Source organism: Sycon ciliatum, chromosome 1 (assembly GCF_964019385.1).
Source record: "Sycon ciliatum chromosome 1, ocSycCili1.1, whole genome shotgun sequence".
Taxonomy (NCBI): domain Eukaryota; kingdom Metazoa; phylum Porifera; class Calcarea; order Leucosolenida; family Sycettidae; genus Sycon; species Sycon ciliatum.
In genome coordinates this window covers 69,907,924-69,929,352 of record NC_088643.1, presented here as the reverse complement: position 1 = coordinate 69,929,352, position 21,429 = coordinate 69,907,924, and the positions used below count along the sequence as shown (strand labels likewise).

The 21,429-nt window shown below is 47.2% G+C and overlaps 1 protein-coding gene and 2 long non-coding RNA genes across 4 annotated transcripts in view; 1 reads left to right on the top strand and 2 right to left on the bottom strand.

Annotated features, from left to right (window-relative positions):
- LOC135805165 (general transcription factor 3C polypeptide 3-like) overlaps positions 1 to 17,625 on the bottom strand; it is a 33,220-nt gene extending 15,595 nt beyond the window's left edge. Inside the window, exons 1-17 of one of the 2 annotated variants that reach the window (XM_065319168.1) lie at positions 17,314 to 17,625; positions 13,637 to 13,819; positions 13,344 to 13,417; positions 12,238 to 12,367; positions 11,115 to 11,191; positions 10,886 to 11,000; positions 10,080 to 10,189; positions 9,458 to 9,514; positions 6,552 to 6,639; positions 6,170 to 6,228; positions 4,936 to 5,023; positions 4,585 to 4,694; positions 4,043 to 4,127; positions 3,715 to 3,776; positions 2,610 to 2,790; positions 2,073 to 2,284; positions 1,602 to 1,731 (exon numbers count right to left, since the gene is read on the bottom strand). In XM_065319168.1, the coding sequence (XP_065175240.1) occupies positions 1,602 to 1,731; positions 2,073 to 2,284; positions 2,610 to 2,790; positions 3,715 to 3,776; positions 4,043 to 4,127; positions 4,585 to 4,694; positions 4,936 to 5,023; positions 6,170 to 6,228; positions 6,552 to 6,639; positions 9,458 to 9,514; positions 10,080 to 10,189; positions 10,886 to 11,000; positions 11,115 to 11,191; positions 12,238 to 12,367; positions 13,344 to 13,417; positions 13,637 to 13,819; positions 17,314 to 17,485 (1,933 nt within the window). In that variant the 5' untranslated portion in view covers positions 17,486 to 17,625. The remainder of the gene's footprint in view (positions 1 to 1,601; positions 1,732 to 2,072; positions 2,285 to 2,609; positions 2,791 to 3,714; positions 3,777 to 4,042; positions 4,128 to 4,584; positions 4,695 to 4,935; positions 5,024 to 6,169; positions 6,229 to 6,551; positions 6,640 to 9,457; positions 9,515 to 10,079; positions 10,190 to 10,885; positions 11,001 to 11,114; positions 11,192 to 12,237; positions 12,368 to 13,343; positions 13,418 to 13,636; positions 13,820 to 17,313) is intronic. The other variant, XM_065319167.1, reaches the window with a different exon arrangement.
- LOC135805169 (uncharacterized) overlaps positions 1 to 21,429 on the top strand; it is a 141,516-nt gene that overhangs the window by 16,176 nt on the left and 103,911 nt on the right. The window lies entirely within an intron of this gene.
- Positions 19,346 to 21,377, bottom strand: LOC135805164 (uncharacterized). The gene is made up of 2 exons (XR_010551124.1): positions 19,762 to 21,377; positions 19,346 to 19,470 (listed from the first exon to the last, which is right to left on the bottom strand). It is a non-coding gene; the product is annotated as an uncharacterized LOC135805164 (long non-coding RNA).

Sequence of the window (21,429 nt, the reverse complement as noted above, 5' to 3'; positions counted from 1 at the left end):
GATGGGTACTCCTTTCGACTGGCAAACCATTATCGATATGCACGGCAGAGAGTGCAAGCGACAAGAGGATGGTGAACCAAGATCCGTGCCAAGTCTATGAAAGAACTTTGTTATCAGAGATGCCTGGACGAAGCTCAACGTCTTTCCTGCATGCGGCCATGCAGCAGGACAAGATGTTGTAGAGCTAGCCTGCTACATAGCAAAGAGAAGCCACGTGATGTCGGGAATGCTGCTGCAACGCTGGCGTACTAGTGTCATATCGGGCTCGGCAGCTGACGGTTTCTCCCGGGTTGTACGACGAACTACTGCCGGTACTAGCTTACGTCATGTTGCTTACGTCTTGTTGGCTGAACGTGTTCCCCTCATGAGTGCGCGCAGGAGCTACAATGTCTGCTTCGACAGTAAGACTCCCGCGGTACACATTAATGCGTCAGTACGGCAACTGTCATATTTGTATACACTTATCATTATTATCGATGCATGGTCTGCTAGCTGTCTCTTCGTATACGCTGTTTAGTCAATTCATTAGTACGCATTTCTCCTTGTTCTGCTATTGGTCAAATCTACTTAGCAACTAGCTATCTGTAATCCGATTGGTTGGCGTTTCCCGCCTCTGCTGCATCTTTGTCACGTTCGATCCTTTTATTATCGTATATAACTCCTGCTGCTTTCGATGTAAGATATCTTCAACCTTCGACCTTCAATCTTCAACCTGAGATTCGAACTAAGAGTCACAGTCACTCTCCAACCTTCTCGATTGATCAAGGTGAGCGTGTGGGGCTGAATGGATGCTTGGATCAACTATATTGGTTGAACTTGATGACCTGGTGGGGTCAATACGAATGTATATGTTGCAGCCATGAGATCGGTATTGTGTATGTCCGGCATGACACTAGTACTTGACTGCATGCGGCCAGATATGATTAGAATATGGCACATCGCCACAAATCACAGTCGAGTAAGCAACCTCTGTGCCCTTGCTGAATATAAAAAAGGCTTTGGATTCTTCTTGTCTTGGCTTGATGGACTAATTGAATGAGATCCTGATTTCATTGCAACAAAGCCCAGCCAATTGAAGTTCATCTCTTGGCAAACCTGGGATCCAACACGGCTAATGACGTTCGGATTCCTACAAGTGTTGTAGGTCTTTGCACAGAACTCCTGAGCCGTCACCCACCACACTGCATTGTCATTGTGCGCATCTCGGGAAGTGCAATGGAGACATTGTTCTCGCAAGTGAAGGGAGCATCGCAAGTTTGCTTGCCTAGGATCAGTCGCCCCACAGCTAGGGCATCTGTTCTCTTTCCAACAAGCACTCATTCGACTCACAGCTCCGAGAGGGATTACGGGTACTTGAAGTGAAAACTTTGATTTATCACCGATAAGATAACGTTTAGAGAGAGAGAGAGAGAGAGAGAGAGAGAGAGAGAGAGAGAGAGAGAGAGAGAGATAGATAGAGATAGATAGTGTGTACGTGTGTGCGAGCGTGCGTGCGTGTGTGTGCGAGCGTGCGTGCGTGTACGCGCGCGTGATGCACTCAGCTGGTCCGGCCAAAGCCGCAGTCAGTTCCTGGCACTGGCACTGGTAGCTTCAACACCTACCGTGTATGTCTCTCTTGTGGTAGACGGCACGCAGGTAGAACTTCATGAGTGTCAGGGCATTCTCCGCATAGTCGTTGAACTTCTTCTGAGCATGCAGTAGCTCACAACGCCGATGAATCACACGCACATCCTGAGCAGAAAACAGGACACGGTCAGAAAGCATGAACTCACCGATCAACCAAAGAAACTTACAAAGACTACATGTATTAGGACTACTGTACTGCTGCAGCTCATGCTACTGGACAGTACTGGATAGTACTGTACATACTGCATACACTCTCTTATGCCGCTTACTCATTCACCCATCACAGTATTGCTAGATCCAACCACAAACATATGCACATGCACACACATGCACGCACCCCCCCCCCCCCCATACACACCCACGCGCACACCCACCCACGCACGCACACGCACACTGTACTACCGACACTATACCAACACCATAATATTATGAACACTACGACTAACCTGGGTCATGACTGCCTGGACAGCTTGCTGCACAGCCAGCTGGGCAGCAGTGACGGCTGGAGTAGTGCCAGTACCTGCACTAGTGCTGGCACTAGCACCAGTGGAACCTGTACTGGATGAAGCAGTACCAGCAACGGCATCTGCACCACTCACACCAGCGCCGGAAGCTGATTCTTCCTGCTGGCTAGTTTCATCCTGGGCAGCAGTTACATCTACAATGTAGTTGGGCATCATGGCAAAGCATCAACACAATACACAGCAGTTGTCTTCAAGTAACTTTTAAAGTCGCTATTTAACCCTCCCATAACTTTCAACGGATGGGTTGTTCAGGTTATGAGGTAAAGTCAAACACTGGCCACCATAGCCGGCAGGAGCAACAATACAATACGATACATGCAGCAGCAGTAGCAGCAGCAGTAGCAGCAGCTGCAGCAGCAGCAGTAGCAGCAGCTGCAGCAGCAGCAGTAGCAGCAGCAACAGCAGCAGCAGCAGCAGCAGCAGCAGCAATACAATACAATGCATGCAGCAGTTGCTCACCAGCTTCCAGTATGGCAATGGCGTCATCGTGGTGCCCAAGCTGTTGCAGCAGATCAGCCAATGTTAGCCGTGCATCCAGGTGGGTGGGTGCCATGCTGACAACAACACTGTACGCCGATGCAGCATTCTCCAGTTGCTTGAGTCCCAACAAGCTCTGGCCGTACTGCAGCCATACCGCCGCCTATAGCACCGAGCAACGAGTCAACAAAACAATACAATTAGACAAGTGGGTTTTGTGATAACATGCACAGCAGCGCATGCTCTGCATGATAATGGCAGATGTGAAAGCTTTGAAAATGAATGCCAATGTGTGCAGAGCAACACCTCAAGGATATACATACGCACATGTGCGCACGTGCACACGCACACTTGTACTTACTCACTGCCAAAACTGGTCAAGTGGGTCTCCCCGGGAGAGGGGAGACAGACTCAAGACACACACACACAAACACACACACACACATACACACACACACACACACACATACACACACACACACACACACACACACACACACAGGCACGAAGCAAGCCTCTCCCTATAATTATCCACGGCAAGGTGATCAGTAGATAGCAATAAGGCCGTCATCACACTACGTTCTCCGACTCCCATTTACGTCTACGTCTATGGTGAAAAACCAAAACGGGTGGCCGTGTCATCAGACAGGCACAGTTCTTGACGCGTACACACAGTCAGGTTTTTGGAGAAATTTGAACGCACGTACATCGAAGTGCAGGGTCGCTCTGAAAAAGGCTGGGGGAGATACGCACGTTAATACAAAAAGTCGTATACCCCCCTCTCCATACCACGTCTACGTCTCCCGTTCCTCTGCTCCCGTTTCACCCCGGATACGGATCATCGTGACAACCGACTAAAAACTCCTTACGTGGACGTAGACGCAGCGCTTTGTACCATGGTGTGATGACAGCCTAAGCGGGTAACCAGACGGGGTATCATGGTATACACTACCTTGTGGGTTCAAGTCCCACCCGTGACATTTTGCACATTGTACCCATTTTGGGGGCAGGGCACCTCTGGCCCAGAACCTGCATAATACTTTCTACTGTGACCAGGAGATCTTCATGTAGCCTACATAGCACATACCATATTGTAGCGCTGAGTTGACACTAGCGCCGCCAAATATGGCAGTGCTTCAGCATGGTGACCTGCAAGAAGACAAACAAGACAACACTCGCATTGAACTGTAGGATGCCAGGTGTACTGGAGTAGGGTTTCACTTGGCACCATTGCATACTAGTCAATTACATGTATTGTATGATGTAATGTATGTATTGTATGATGTAATGCATGTATTGTATGATGTAATGCATGTATTGTATGATGTAATGTATCATACGCTAATACTATGTGTAGGTGGCAACATGACGGGAAGGACACAACAGGAAAGATAGCGGCCTTTTCGCAAACTCACCACATGCTACAAACGCCTCGGCAACGTCAAGGAATACGTCGCCAAAGTGTTCGGCATTCTCTTCCAGGACAGGAGAAGCAACAGCCTGCACATAGCCACACGTACACACGCACACATACATAATTATGCATACACACAGGTGCATACACACGTGCATACACATGACACCCAATACGGAATACTACAGCAGTAATGAAGAGTGAAACACATGGCAACCAGTCAAATCAATTTTACTGCTGAATCTCTGGACAGCCAGCTGTGTATTCTTACTAGAGAGACGGGCTGGTGGCAAATACAAATTCACAACCCCATGAGCGACCATTGCCAGGCACCTCGTGGCCATTATCATGACTCTTCTATACTTGAACGTGCACACTCGGCCGGAGGGTCATGGCACAAACTAAAACCATTGCAGGCAGGAAAGCACTGCTGATTCGAAAACCAAGGATTTCAGGAATACCATGAACACGCACAAACACACCCACACCCACACACACACCCACACCCACAATGGTTGAAGCAACAGCAGCAGTAGCACTAACCACTGCCTCCCGAGTCCTGGCAAGGTGGATGAGTGAGACGATGATCTTCGCTCGCAAATCAATCGGCAAACTTGGTGGCAGCTGCCAAACTTGCTGTGGAGCACGTGAACCTAATCCACAGAGACATCAACAGCAGAAGGAGTAAAGGCACAGTTTACTACTGATGCAAGCTGATACCAACATGGCCATTAGAAAAGCAAGGATCAGTTAAAAGTGGACGGAACAATAAAGAGAGGTGTGTGTGTGTGTGTGTGTATGTGTGCGTGCATGCACGGACAAAAAGCAGACCTATACGAGCATTGAGCACAGTGAGACGAAGGGAGGCAATCAGAGGAGAAGAGCGTAGCTCACCTGCTGTTGTGTCATGTGCCGATGTCTCAACTTTTTCCTCCTCGCCGCTTGCCAGTGGATCAGTTATGCCACAGCTGTTGCAGATAATCTGAAATCAATGATGTCGGAGATGAGCAGTCATAGTCATAGTCATAGTCATAGTCATCAGCCAATAACAACACAGTCACAGGTGTGACGAAGAGTAGGGGTGTCAACGAGTAGTAGGGTACCCGCGCTACCCGTAATTTGATCGGGTAGTAGGGTAGCAATTCGCTCCTGAGAACCCGATCGGGTAGTTGGAGTACGGTGGTTTTGCAACGGTGTGTGTAAACAATACGGCTACGTGCGTACTGTACACTCTCTATGTCGCGCAAGTGCACACTCACAGTACATGCTGTGTCAAAAAATACCTGATAGGGTACCGGTGCTACCCAGATAAAAATACCCGAACCCGTTACCCGACCAAACCCCTACCCGTTGCAGCCCTAACGAAGAGTGTGTAGATTCTGACATTTGAATTCGTCACATTTCTGCACGGGTGCCTGCCACGGCGAAATTCCTGGATTATTACATCATAGCTGGTGCAGATATGCGGCGGAAAGTGGCGTAGTGCATACAGCTGAGCTGCAGTTGTGCAGCAGGAGGCTTGCTTGAATTTCGCGTGTGCGCATTACATCACTACAATGATGTAGTCACGGAATTTTGCCGGCACAGCAATGACAGCAACCCGTTGGAGTTGCACAAGCCTGGATTCATGTACTCTTGTTTTGGCTTAGCTTACTATACAATGGAGGTCAGGCGTGCATGTAAATGTACTACAGTCAACTTCGCTTATAACGACTGCGGATATAACGACAATTCGCGAATAACGACAGAATTTCCATGCCCAGAGCAAAGTCCATACTACCTGTATACATGTAATGAGACTTCGGGTATAACGACACTTCGCGAATAAGGACACTTTTCTGATGCCCCGCCGAGTGTCGTTATAAGCGAAGTTGACTGTACTTTCTCAGTCCCAGCACTGAGAAGAATTATGCACAACATCGGTACATGTAGTGGCAATGACAGCACGTGCAGGGCTCACCAGGATCAGCACCAGCATTAGCATCGGGAGTATTTCCTGCTGCCGCTGCAGAAAAGGAGCGATTACCAAGGTTACCTGCATCACACTTGCATCACACCTGCATCACACCTGCATCACACTTGCATCACACTTGCATCACACTTGCACCGCTATCACAGTCATACTCACTTGTAATGAAGATGAGAAGTCATCTTTGGCCATGTACAGCTCCGCCAGCAGATTGACAGCTAGTATGCACAACAACAACGAAAATACAAACAACAACAACGACAACGACGCAGCAGCAGCAGCAGTGGCAGCAGCACGAGCAGAACCAGGTAAGTATAAATGTCTTCCTCTAACATGCAGAGTATAGCAAGCAGAATACGAATACATGTACGTGTCATTTCCACCCAATGATGCTCACATGTCTACACAAAATACCACAATGCAGTCAGCGAGAAAGCAAAACACAACCACACAAAGAATACAAACACACTTTAACACAAAGAACACGCAGCTCCCCCACAAGAACCACTTCACGATAGTAACCTGAACCAGCAACACATACCGTTGGCATCAATCATGGCGGGGGCCAACTGGAAAGCATTTTGCAGCGCAGCAATACCGCGGTCAATGTCTTTCTGCTCGTGGCACAGCTGTGCAGGGCGACAGGAAAGCAGAGCACCATGTCCAACACGATCACGAGAAGTTGAACAAAAGCACACGATTGCATTGTATGCATGTCGGAAATATTCACATGCACAAAATATTCATACAGAGAGAATGACCCCATCTGTATGAATTACACTGATACGTAATTCCATACAGCAAGCTAGCATGCGAAAGTACAAGAAATAAAAATGCACCTGAAGCAAAACGCTGCTTGTGATTGCATTTTCGTCTCGACGGAAACTATTCACGTAAAATATTTTGCATTCACAGTGACAAACATTTTCGAATCAGTCTGTCTACTACTGCAAGAGAATAGTGCCATGCCACATAGCAATTACTCTATCTGCCACATAGCAATTACTCTATCTGCCACATAGCAATAACTCTATCTGCCATATAGCAACAACTCTATCTGCCACATAGCAACAACTCTATCTGCCACATAGCAATAACTCTATCTGCCACATAGCAATAACTCTATCTGCCACACAGCAATAACTCTATCTGCCACACAGCAATAACTCTATCTGCCACATAGCAATTACTCTATCTGCCGCACAGCAATAACTCTATCTGCCACATAGCAATAACTCTACCTGCCACATAGCAATAACTCTATCTGCCACATAGCAATAACTCTATCTGCCGCACAGCAATAACTCTGTCTGCCACATAGCAATAACTCTACCTGCCACATAGCAATAACTCTATCTGCCACATAGCAATAACTCTATCTGCCACACAGCAATAACTCTATCTGCCACACAGCAATAACTCTATCTACCACATAGCAATAACTCTATCTGCCACATAGCAATAACTCTATCTGCCACACAGCAATAACTCTATCTGCCACATAGCATAATAAAAATGCACCTGAAGCAAAACGCTGCTTGTGATTGCATTTTCGTCTCGACGGAAACTATTCACGTAACATATTTTGCATTCACAGTGACAAACATTTTCGAATCAGTCTGTCTACTACTGCAAGAGAATAGTGCCATGCCACATAGCAATTACTCTATCTGCCACATAGCAATTACTCTATCTGCCACATAGCAATAACTCTATCTGCCATATAGCAACAACTCTATCTGCCACATAGCAATAACTCTATCTGCCACATAGCAATAACTCTATCTGCCACACAGCAATAACTCTATCTGCCGCACAGCAATAACTCTATCTGCCACACAGCAATAACTCTATCTGCCGCACAGCAATAACTCTATCTGCCGCACAGCAATAACTCTATCTGCCACATAGCAATACCTCTATCTGCCACATAGCAATAACTCTATCTGCCACATAGCAATAACTCTATCTGCCACATAGCAATAACTCTATCTGCCGCACAGCAATAACTCTGTCTGCCACATAGCAATAACTCTACCTGCCACATAGCAATAACTCTATCTGCCACATAGCAATAACTCTATCTGCCACACAGCAATAACTCTATCTGCCGCACAGCAATAACTCTATCTGCCACACAGCAATAACTCTATCTGCCGCACAGCAATAACTCTATCTGCCGCACAGCAATAACTCTATCTGCCACATAGCAATACCTCTATCTGCCACATAGCAATAACTCTATCTGCCACATAGCAATAACTCTATCTGCCACATAGCAATTACTCTATCTGCCGCACAGCAATAACTCTGTCTGCCACATAGCAATAACTCTATCTGCCACATAGCAATAACTCTATCTGCCACACAGCAATAACTCTATCTGCCACACAGCAATAACTCTATCTGCCACACAGCAATAACTCTATCTGCCACATAGCAATAACTCTATCTGCCACATAGCAATAACTCTATCTGCCACATAGCAATAACTCTATCTGCCACATAGCAATAACTCTATCTGCCACATAGCAATAACTCTATCTGCCACATAGCAATAACTCTATCTGCCACACAGCAATAACTCTATCTGCCACATAGCATAATAAAAATGCACCTGAAGCAAAACGCTGCTTGTGATTGCATTTTCGTCTCGACGGAAACTATTCACGTAACATATTTTGCATTCACAGTGACAAACATTTTCGAATCAGTCTGTCTACTACTGCAAGAGAATAGTGCCATGCCACATAGCAATTACTCTATCTGCCACATAGCAATTACTCTATCTGCCACATAGCAATAACTCTATCTGCCATATAGCAACAACTCTATCTGCCACATAGCAATAACTCTATCTGCCACATAGCAATAACTCTATCTGCCACACAGCAATAACTCTATCTGCCGCACAGCAATAACTCTATCTGCCACATAGCAATACCTCTATCTGCCACATAGCAATAACTCTATCTGCCACATAGCAATAACTCTATCTGCCACATAGCAATAACTCTATCTGCCACATAGCAATACCTCTATCTGCCACATAGCAATAACTCTATCTGCCACATAGCAATAACTCTATCTGCCACATAGCAATAACTCTATCTGCCGCACAGCAATAACTCTGTCTGCCACATAGCAATAACTTTATCTGTCACATAGCAATAACTCTATCTGCCACATAGCAATAACTCTATCTGCCACACAGCAATAACTCTATCTGCCACATAGCAATAACTCTATCTGCCACATAGCAATAACTCTATCTGACACATAGCAATAACTCTACCTGCCACATAGCAATAACTCTATCTGCCACATAGCAAAAACTCTACCTGCCACATAGCAATAACTCTATCTGCCACACAGCTACTACTCCAACGCTACTCAACACAAATAGCGCATTCCTCACAATCAATACAGGGGGATTTTAACACGCACCTTTGCTACCTCCAAAGACAGCGCCAATTGCTGCTCGGATTCTTCCGGATCAAGCTCCTGCAGCAAACGTAGAGGAGCAGCAGGAAGTGAACATCGGTACTACAGTCAACTTCGCTAATAACGACTGCGGATATAACGACAATTCGCGAATAACGACAGCATTTCCATGCCCAGAGCAAAGTCCCTTCCAACTGTAATACATAATAATGAGACTTCGAGTATAACGACACTTCGCGAATAAGGACACTTTTCTGATGCCCTGCCGAATGTTGTTATAAGCGAAGTTGACTGTATACCGTGGCATGCACGTCAGCACTGTATCAGTCAAAGTACAGGTATCCAAGTTCAGAGCGGCAAGAGTAAGGCCACAAGGGTTACTAGTTACTACCGATGCATGTATCTACTGCACATGCTCATCGGCTAATACATGATTGTATCAGACAACATTGCGTCATGTGACAGTGCACACAAAAAACCCAGAGCAGGAGGTCAAAGTATACACAAGCACACATACATGCGCACACAGACATGCGCACACACAAAAACAATGAGTACGCACGCACGCGTGCGCACGCACACACACACACAAATACATGTGTACATGTACATGTATTGTACTTACCTTCAGGATGACCTCGTAATCATCCATTGCTTTCTTCAGATTGCCTAGCTTCTGATTGAGGCGAGCACGGTTAAACAGGATGTTCAAGTCACCAGGCGCATACCTGTGACCTGGTAACACATTTACACCATTAGAAGCCAAATACAAAGTTAGCCACCGCGACAGTGGACATAGTAAGCCACCGCGATAGTGAACGTGTGATTGTAAGAGTGAGAAGACTCGGTAACTTATCCTGAGCTTGACAAGTCAATACAGTCAGCACACACTACACAGCTACTCATTCTGAACTTGACAGTACAGTCACCACACAGTCACCACACATTGCTATTTCACAGCCAGCACAGCGACACACCTGGGCATTGCGATAAGGAGCCGAGCAACTCTTGCCATCTACAGGACATGTAGACGTTGTACCGTCACTGAAGATGTGCGATGCGTCAACATGTGGCTGGAAGCGGAGTGAAAGGCCTACAGCCACATCTACACACCCTAGTTGAAGACCCAAATATCCCAGTTTTAACATGACCATGCTTTGGGACTGACACTGATAATGATCGTCCTGTCAGCTGTGACATGTTGACCATCTCGGACCAGCTGACTAGGTGAAAATATTGCTCAACAAATTCTCTCTAGTAGTGTAGCTCAAGTGCTTGTGCTTTCAATGAGTGGCCTGACTTTGCTACATTCCTGCTATGAAACTCACGATTGACGAGGTCTTCTTCAAGGTCTTCTATACGTATGCAAGAGGCTATGTTCCTACCAATGCCAGCATGAAAAGGCATATTTGTACAATAATTACGTCTCACCTTTGGAGTAGCACTCCAGTGCCATTTTCTCGTCGTTGCGCTCCAGAGACTGTTCAGCCAATGTGACCCACTGCTCCGGATCATTGGGTTTTAGGTTGGCAGCGATGAAGGAGAACTGAACGTGCACAAACACACACAGACAGGATGGAGGGGAGGGGGATCAGGATCTATAGAGCACAGCCTACACTAGCCATAGTCACAACTCGACAGAAACGAGATAGAAGCTTACCTGAAAAGCACGCTCCTTGTCTCCTTTCTCCTCTAACGCCAATGCAAGGGTTTGGTAAGGTTCCGAAACAAAGGGAGCTGTTTCAACACCCACACGCACACACACACACACACACGCGCACGCACACACACACACACACACACACACACACACACACACACACATGCACACACACAGTAACAAAAAAAGAAGCAGGGAGGCTAGAATCAGTTGGCGGTGCTTATTGATCCTAACTGATGAAAAAACACCTTGACAGGATAGGGCATTCGCTAACTGTAGATCATCAACAGGCGGCGAGTTTAAACTCGGATACCGAGCCAATGTTGGTAGGCTGTTCATTTGCCCAATGGAGATATGTAGGAACTAGGGGTGCGTTTGGTTGGTACGATCTAGAACAGGATCGAACAGCTGGTGCACATGGAGCAGCCTCATGCCAACCAAACGGTACTCTAGAAACAGAGCACATTTTTGTGGAAAAATGTGCCAAACTTGGTGCATTCTTCAAAATGTGTATGGGTCACCATGGTCACTTAGTACGGTACGATGAGTCCAACCCAAAGGCGTATGCACGTGATCATTTGGGAACAAAATCGATGTTCCCGCCAGGTTTCACTGTGAAAAAGTGAAACTGCTCGGTCTGCTCCGGCCTCGAGGCCGGAGCAAGCAGAACATATTCTGGCCGACCCAGAACAGGTGCAGTCCCAACCAAACGCGCTGTTCTGGTGAATCCTGTTCTAGTCCGCACCAACCAAACGCGCCCTAGGTGTCAGTTATCCTTTCTACATAATAATTTAAAACGATAATAAAAAGAACTTCTGCTCCATCTCCAGACAGTAGCTGTAGCTGTTAAAAAAAGAGGAATTTTCAAACCATTTGAAAAGAATCTGCATGGACAAATATTCGATAATGACAATAGATAACTGCATTATTTTTTTACAACTTGCAGAAGAGAGACCATTGTGGGTGCTGTGTGGTGTGGTGCGCAAAACATCAATTTTATAAAATGTTTCCATCTCCGGACAACAAGCTGTCTAAAAAGAGTCTCAGAAGAGACAAAGAGTCTCACAAATCAGTTTTAAACTCCGCAAACTTAGCAAAAAACAATGGTCTGCCCTTTGCTGACCTTGTTGTATAATAGTCATACACTTGTTCACAACTTCATCATAGTTGCAGCGTGCAAGAGCCATGTTAGCTTCGCCAAACATATCCTTGAGCTGCTCAGGTAGTACAGTGCGCCGTCGCACTAACTTATTCTGCACGATCACAAGAAGAAGAACAACAACAAGAACACCAATACTCGTGAGAAGAAAGATTCCCAACACTCGCTATAGCCAGAAGTGTTGCGATGACAATCCAGCTACACTACTCACAGCCAGTGTACTGCATGTACCGGTACTGTTAGATAATCACATAGAAAAAGCAAAGCTAGAAAGGAACTACACGCACACACACACACGCACACACACACACACACACGCACACGCACACACACCTCAGACCTGCCCACCGCAGAAGCGATGATAGCGAACAGCTATGATAGACATAGCAACTTGTGCTGGGATTACACTATTCAACAGCTTGCAAGGCTGATGAATTGACCACCACTACTTTTTTAGCCTGGTATCCACCACAAAGCTGATTGAAGTGGCTTTTTCTGGCCAGTGAATCCCTATTTTTCATTTTTTCCATTTTTTATTCTTTTCTTTTTTTACACACACACCTCAGACCTCAGACATGCCCATCGCGGAAGTGATGATAGCGAACAGCTATGTTAGACATAGCAACTTGTGCTGGGATTACACCATTCAACAGCTTGCAAGGCTGATGAATTGACCGCCACTATTTTTAGCCTGGTATCCACCACATAGCTGTTTGAAGTGACGTTTCTGGCCAGATTCTGGGATTCACTGGCCAGAAAAAGTCACTTCAAACACACAAACACACACACGTGGACTTCACACACACACACACACACACACACACACACACACACACACACACACACACACACACACACACACACACACACACACACACACACATACACACACACACACACACACATGTGCACAAACACACACGAGCTTGCACACACACACACACACACAGATGTGCACACACACACACACACACACAAGCTCACACACACACGCACACACACACACACGACCACACACGCCCACACCTACATCCGAAAGTCCATATTTCATGCAATCCCCAGTCACTAACCTGGCCAAATAGTCTCTTCCGCCGACGCTTTTTGTCAAGCTCCATTGCCGCATAGAACTCAGCTGCATCAGGATCTGCAGTGACGTGTTAGCATAATGCACACGCACACACACGCACACACACACACACACACACACACACACATACACACATGCAAGAACACATGTAGACACACTTTTGTAGTGGTGTGTTTTCAATCAGTTGTAAGAGGAACAGTCTAAGACACGGCAGTCCACGCAATGGTCATGAATACCTCTAAGATCCACCTCCACGGTAAGACTGAAATTACGTACCATCCTCGTCGTCTTCATCGGCATGTTTCCGTTTCCGCTTGAGATCACTGATGCCTGCACCGATGGCTTTCGATATCGCTGACTGCGACTCTTCATCACCATCACTATCATCGCCACGGTTCACCAAGTTGTCTTTTCGGCCTTGGTCTAGAAGGCTTAGTGCGACAGCTACTTCATTGCCACCTGGATGAATAGGGAAAGAAGAAAAGAAGGAAAAGAGAAAGGAGGAATGCAGCTGCGATGAGCCAAATGGTGGAGACGCTTTGTGCCAATTGTCTCAATACTACCTGCTTTTCTGTGTGATGACATGTCAAAGAGGAACTAAATTCAAACAAGGCGTGTGCATGCATGATGATCACACACAGGTGCACGGATGAACTACAGTACATTCATAATTCATGTGTACGGATGCAGTACGGATGCAGTTTTGAGAGCTCTGCATCCTTTTGTGGAAGTAGTCCCAAACCCGCACCTGGCCGCGGGGTCTTTCAACCCTGGTAATGGCTCTAAATGCTGATATGGATCTTGCCCTACTTGGTTATGACCAGCTACAAGAGCTTGGCCGAAAACACGGTATCAATGGCTGTGATGGATTTGCAAGGCCAGAACTGGTCTGCGCGCTTCGGAATGCCGGCATCGGATCCTCCTGGACTTCCGCCAGTAAGTGCCAAGTCGATGTCTTTGCAAGTCTTAATTCTTCACCTGACCACGGAAGTATCATCATTTAATTCATTGAAAGCCGAAGTAATCTGTATCAAAAGCGAATTAGGTGAATTGCAGAAATCCAGAAAGCAATCGTATGCAGCTACTGCCCGCCCATCAACCTGCACCCAACCACAATGTACGCACACAGCAGACACACGCTCGCCAAATGCACATGTTGCACCGTACAGCACTATGGACCCTTACGCACATTCAACCAGAAAGGTCATGGGTGCACCGGATCAGCAGCAGACCATGCCTGCGCGGCCAAACCCCCAGCTTGATTCAGACTGGCAACAACATGAAACCAGGCGCGAACGTCGTGCCCGTACTCAACAGGAACGCGCCAGACAGGGCCCACTTTCACCTGGCGCCAGCACCCCTGCAGAGATAGGGGAAGACCCAAAGAGTACGGAACCCGCACTTAAGCGCACTATCACCTCCAGCTACAAAAAACCCCGCCCCCCTGCACCAGGGAAGTCGCAGCTCTGTGGCGTCCAGCCCGTCAAATATGCAGCTCTATATGTGGGAGGGATTAATCCTGGCTGCCACGCAGATGGAATCGTACATTGGTGCAGGGATCAGGACGTTGAGGTCGTATCATGCAACATTTCAGAATCCAAATACTTTGGCACCGCTTTTGCACATGTGCTGATAGACGCAAAGGACATGGATACAGTCAGCAAACCCGACTTCTGGCCGTCAAACGTCTCTGCCCGACCCTGGAAATTCAAATCCGATGATGATCGCACTTTAGGCAGTGTAGACCAGCGTCGCTACTCAACAGACAAGAAACAATGAGTTTAACACTCAACCCATTGGCTCCACCTTTCCGTCCTGCACCGACAACCACGCACACAACTTCACATGCAAATGCTGATCTCTTCCCGGGTAGATTGCTAAATCCCGAAGCGAAAACATTCCAGCCCCTGCCATTACCGGCTACCAGTCACCCATTTGTCTGCTTTAACGCTAGATCAATACGGAACAAGGTCGCGGAATTAACTGACTTCTGCTCGACGTGGGACCCGCTGTTCGTTTCTATTACTGAGACATGGCTGCACGGAGCTCAAATTTTCTCTATCCCAGGATACGACTGTTATCGAAGAGACAGACCTACAACCGAAAACAAAACAAACAGGTCCGAACTTTTGGCGTATGGTGGAGTTGCTCCTCTGGTGAAGTCTGGTGTATTTCCTTCTGTTATACATCGTTCGGACCTTCACGCTCCAAATTTCGAAGCTACGTTTGTAGAGATTGAGTTTCCGCTGAAGGGTACCGGAACACAGACATTTGGATCCGGGAAGTCCCTGCTAATTGGATCCCTCTACCACCCACCCTCGAACACGGCTGCCGCCATTGATACATTTTGTAACTCTCTCCAACGCTGTCTGACTGTTGTCAAAGCTACAACATCTGCAGTAGTGTTGATGGGGGATTTCAACGCTAGGTGTTCAGACTGGGAGGGGGACATTACCGACACAGCAGGTCACCAATTGCGATGTTTGCTTAAGATATTTTCTTTGGAGCAATTGGTAAACTTCCCCACTCACGAGTCTGCCTCGGGCCCTGGAGCGGCGCTGGATCTTGTAATAACGGATATTCCCCACGCCATTGACGACCTCCATGCTGAAGCACCTATGGGCCAATCTGACCACTGTATTGTTGTTGGTAAAATTAAAATGTCACAGTCCCCGCAGTCTCCTGTCTCTGAGCAGAAACAGCTTCCACATCGAAGTAACCTTGCTTCATTGAACATCTCATCCGTGCCGAATGAAACGGCAGTTGCGCTCAATGAGCGTCTATTCCATATTGACTTGGAGGCTGTGCTCCAACTACATCGGGGTGATCCATCCCTATCTGCAGATATGCTGTACGACACTTTGGAGGAGATACTGCAGTCCTACTTCTGCATGACGCACCTCTGCGACGGACGTAAACATTAATCCTTTTTAACAATATCCGAGGTGAAAAATAACTGGAAACAGGATGTGCAGTGTCTTCAAGCAAAAAGTAGGGAGTTCAGTTCCGGTCACTGAAAAGCGAAAAATGCAGTCACAGCTCGCCTGTACAAAGTGAATGGGCGCCTCGTGGCTGCAGTTCGAGATGCAGTTCGAGGCCCGAGTATCTTCTCCCGCGGCCTTGTCGATGCTATTTTTAGGTAGCTGAGGTCAGTACCTTTCCAATGGTTCCACACATGTCATGCTTCCAAAAATAATGTCTCCGCGCTTGGCGCGGATGCACTTCGAAGTACTAATTTCGACCAGATCCGTACTCGGCCCCGCGAGGAACACCCGATTTTCGTGTCCAGCGGCCTCAAATTAGCCTAAACCAAGAGGATTCTAGAACATTGAGGCTCGTGCTTTATTGTGGTAGAAGGAAAATGATCACAGAAACCAGCCCATGGCGATTTCCTGGCGGTAGACGAAAAAAATCGAGTGAACTGCGCGCACACTGTAGAAGCAGGGACGGTGAAAACGTGTGACTTGTGCAAGTAGGCGCGCACGGCATGCATGCACACATCCTGTATCGCCATATGTATGCACCAGATAGTGCAGTGCTGGACGGAAACCACACGGCTCACATACATACTTGCATTTACTTCTGTGACTATTTTCTCCCCCGTTTTCCGATCTTCAATCGACTATAACTCTAGATTGCCTTGGAATTTTGGGTTCAAATTTTCACACGTTGTTTCTCACATCTTCCCGGTTTAGAAAAACTAGCGTTTTATGCGAGACTCGCGAATTTGGTTTTTCGATTGAAGTCCCTACAAAAAGTAATTTATGTCCAAAGCAAAGGGAGAAAGCATGTTTTACCCAGGGTGCTTTTAATACGTATAAAGAATTGAAGATGACAGTGTGGTGTGGTGTGGGGGAGTTTGATTTTAACATTCTGCATTTTCCTACAATTATTATAATGAGAATTGGAACATCACAAACCAAACTCTGTATCCAACAATATTGCTGTCTGACCTATATCACTTTTCTCATCGTCACTGTCATACTCGCTCGCCAGCTCCTCTTCAGCATCGGCTCCTTGCACAATTTCACTGAGCTGATGATCAACAGACCATTGCTGAAAAGAGATGTCTCCACGCAACAGACTGACAAGGCCAGTTGCTTCTTCATCCTCGTCTTCTTCCATTGCTAGCTAATTTGGGATGAAGCACTAATGAAAGTACAGGTGCGTTTGACTTTGAGCCAGCCCCGCTGGATCATGGAGTGCACTGCTCCATTTGATCTTACAGTAGTGTCAGTACGTCTACAGCTTGTTTTGAGAATTTTCTTTTCATCGATTCAAAAAATGAACAAAATAGAAAAGCTGACAGGATCGCTTTTCTCACGTGCGATATCATGCCAGCGCGGTACCGGTACATATACAGAAGCCTTGCTTGGTAGTTACGCGTCCTCGCCTTGTAACATGCTGTCAAAATCGAAAAACATACCGGTACATGTACAACACTGCACTGAGTCATGCGCTAGCGTTCATTTACCATGTTGTACGAATCGCATGCGCACACGACCTGATCAGGTCGTGTGCGCATGCGATTCGTACAACATGGTAAATGAACGGCCGGCTGCAGCGTGAACATGGTGAAGCTAGCCTGAACTGAATCGTGAAGTACGTACGTACGAATTAATATGGCTGTTTCAGCCAGCGATTTTTGGCCATCTAACATGGCGGGGGGTACCCGCTGATTTTTGCAAAAAATCAAAGATTAATCATTTTTACGTTGAGATTAAGGTGAGTTGCTATCATTCTTCCGCGATTTACCGCCGCTAGCCCCACATTTTTGATACTAAATCCGCGGGAGTGGAAAGCTGACGCGCACAGCAACATTTTGGTACCAAACATTCCTTGATCGGACGAAGGAGAAGGAAGTTGCTTTCTGTTTTGGCGCAGTGGAATTATCGACTGAAATTGCTGTCAGTATATTGTTAGCTACCTTCATCACGCTCGTGGTACGTCTTCTGGAGTTATTCAGTCACCACTCGAGGTTTTCCTCGCATCCTCGGGTAGTTGTCCGTTATATTTTCGCAAGTTCTTTTGAATACGATGGTGAAATCAAAAATACGATGGGCCTTTACTTTTCTCTGTTTCCAGTGAGAGATATGCACATCTGCGACGCATCGCACGACATGGAGCACCATGCAGCGCATTTACAGCATCTATGCCGTGTTGGAGGCGCAAAATTTACTGCGTGCTCCCAACAGACGAGATATCCAGTGTCTGACTACACTGAAACGATGAAAAACGTATTCAGTATTGATGTTTGTAATGACGACCCTACCATTCACCCAACATATATCTGTGCTCTTTGCCAAAGAGTGCTGAAGAGATCACAGAGCACAGAGAAGTTCAATCCCAGTGGCGGTGGTTGTGGACAAGGGGTAACATTTAGTTAGAAAAGACCTGAACCTGTGATTCGCAGAGTCTGCACCAAGTTTCAAGAAAAATCGAAGGGTGGCCGACCAAGCAAACGGATAAAAACAGCAAGCGGAGCATGCAGCAAAAATGACATCAAGCAGTAGCAGTGCATGTGCATCTAGCAATAAAAGTAAAAAGTAAATTATCGTGTCCGTTCCCGAAGGGAACTCACGACGGCCGCTAACACCCGGTAAACCCTATGCATCTAGCAATAGCATGGATATACCTGAAAGTGAGGCGTATGACATATCTGCACCTGATTATGAAGCAGAGTGCAATTTGACTATGTCAAGATTTGCCGACAGCAGTGCAGCAGCCACAGTACAATGCATGATCTGCCGCAGCATGCCGAGCAATGGTGTTCGGTCACCATGCTGTTCTAGAGTATTTTGCACGAAATGCATATGCCAAACGTTAACTAACGGTGCGCAGTGTCCAGCCTGCCAACATACCCTGCGTGCTTCAGAACTGGCAAAGCCAAGCGACCTGTTCTGTCAACTGCTTGCGAACTGGTCCGTCCACTGTGGATCAAACTCGGTGGTGATCACGGCGGAGGATCTTTTAAGTTTGTCCTGCAGATCGTGAATGTGCAGCGGCCGAATTCACTCCTCAACACTATCCCGATTTGCATCTTCGAGGCACAAGACACGCCATCGAACCTTGAAACCGCGCTAGGAGTCTATCGTGACGAGGTCAGAGATCTGCAAACAACAGCAACATGGAAGAACAAGTCGTTCAAATTGTTTTTCTTTGGCGACTACGAATATCAAACGAAAGCATATGGTTTGTCGGGGTCCAGTGGCACCGACCATGCTTACACTGTCTATGTCAGAAGAAGAATATGGACATTCCACCAGCCCTAAACCCAGATGCCGATTCTACCAGCAGAACACTAGAAACTCTGTACAACGATTTCACTGGATTCACGAACAGTGGCTCAAATCTAAAGAATGCAAAGAACTACAACAACAGCATACGTCCAGTGATCTTACCTATTCCCGAGGAGAATGTTGTAATCGCGGCTCTTCATCTGGATCTGGGTATTTTCCCATGGATGCTGACTGCTTTTCAGGCTGAGCTCAAAGCCCTCGACATTGAGCTTGCCAGAAGAACAGCTGCTGCAGACACCGCCGTTCCTGCCGCCGTTGCTACTACAGCAGACACCGCCGCTGTTTCTGCTGCCACTGCCGTCGTTCCTGCTGCCACTGCCATCCCTGCAGCCGTCCCTGCAGTCGTTCCTGCTGCCGTCCTTGCAGCCGTTCCTGCTGCCACTGCCGTCCTTGCTGCCACTGCCGTCCTTGCTGCCACTGCCGTCCCTGCAGCTGCTCCTGCAGCCACTGTCGCTCCTGCAGGCGTTCCTGCTGCCACTGTCATCCTTGCAGCCATTGCTGCTACAGCAGTAGCTGGTGATGCTGGCAGCTTTGAAAAGCTTTCGTCACTGCATGAAGCCAGCAAAACGGATGAGGAGATTTCTGCAGTTACCCAACAACTACATGTAGTGCAGCAGCAAGTCCAGTACACTGTTCTCTTTTCTCAGCTTGATACCTGCTGCCACAGTGGAGGGCGTGACACAACACCTACAAGACCAGTGGAAGAATGGTGATGCACGCCGTACTGTATTGCTTGCGTGGAGACAGTCACTCACCGACCAAATGGCCGCAATAAAACAGAACAAAAAGTGTGAGGGGCCATGTTGAGCAAGCATCGAGCCAGTTTTCCAGCGCAATGGAATCGATAGGCAAGCATACCATGGAGGTGCTTTTGTGGGCAACCATGTGCACATAGCTCTTCAGCCAGCAGTGACAACTGAAATAACCCCAGCACATTTATCTGCAGTAGCTTCTCGTGCGCCGCTGCTGCTCTGCTGCTCCCAGAGGCAAATCGAATTCATGAGGATTACCAGCACCTGATGTCCCTGTATGGCGAGTGCACTGCCCTCTTCAGCCACTGCAGGCCTGTGGACGAGGCCACCATATCCAAGCTAGAAGTAGAAGGCTTGGTGGAGACATTTATGACTGCATGCCGAGATATCGTCGTCAGCAAAAAGCTCGGCCACATCACGCCGAAATTGCACATGTTGGAGGTGCATGTCGTGCCGTCCATCCGACGGCGAGGCGTTGGTCTTGGTCTCCTCGCAGAGCAAGGGAGTGAGAGCATTCACGCCCGCTTCAACGAGCTAAGGAGACACCACGAGGCCATCCGCAATCCCTTGGAGCGCCTCAAGTCTGTTGCACAGACGCATTTGATTGCAACTCTCCCACAACACGAGTCGCTCCGTCCAGTCAGCAGGAAGAGGAAATCCTCACAGTAAAGTTAGTGTATCTCTGCATCTTGTTTGCTGGCCTATCTGAAATTCTCGGCCTTCCATCGAGCTCTTTTAGCTTTCTCTCCTCTCAAAATAATTCAGATTGTTTCCTTTGTTCTCATCTCAATCTCTTTCCTCACAATATTTTCGAGGCGATCGAGGACGCGTCTGACGCGCGTGTCAGCAAGTACAAAAATTCGGTTCGTCATGGTTTCGATGTGAAAATGTAATAATTCGCTTCGTATTATAAAATACCGTTGGGATTTGTCAAAAACGGCGCAAAAGCCGCCATATTGTTAGATGGCCAAGTGGGAACAGCTAGCCGTGAAGTGAAGGCCAGTACGAGTACGTCACA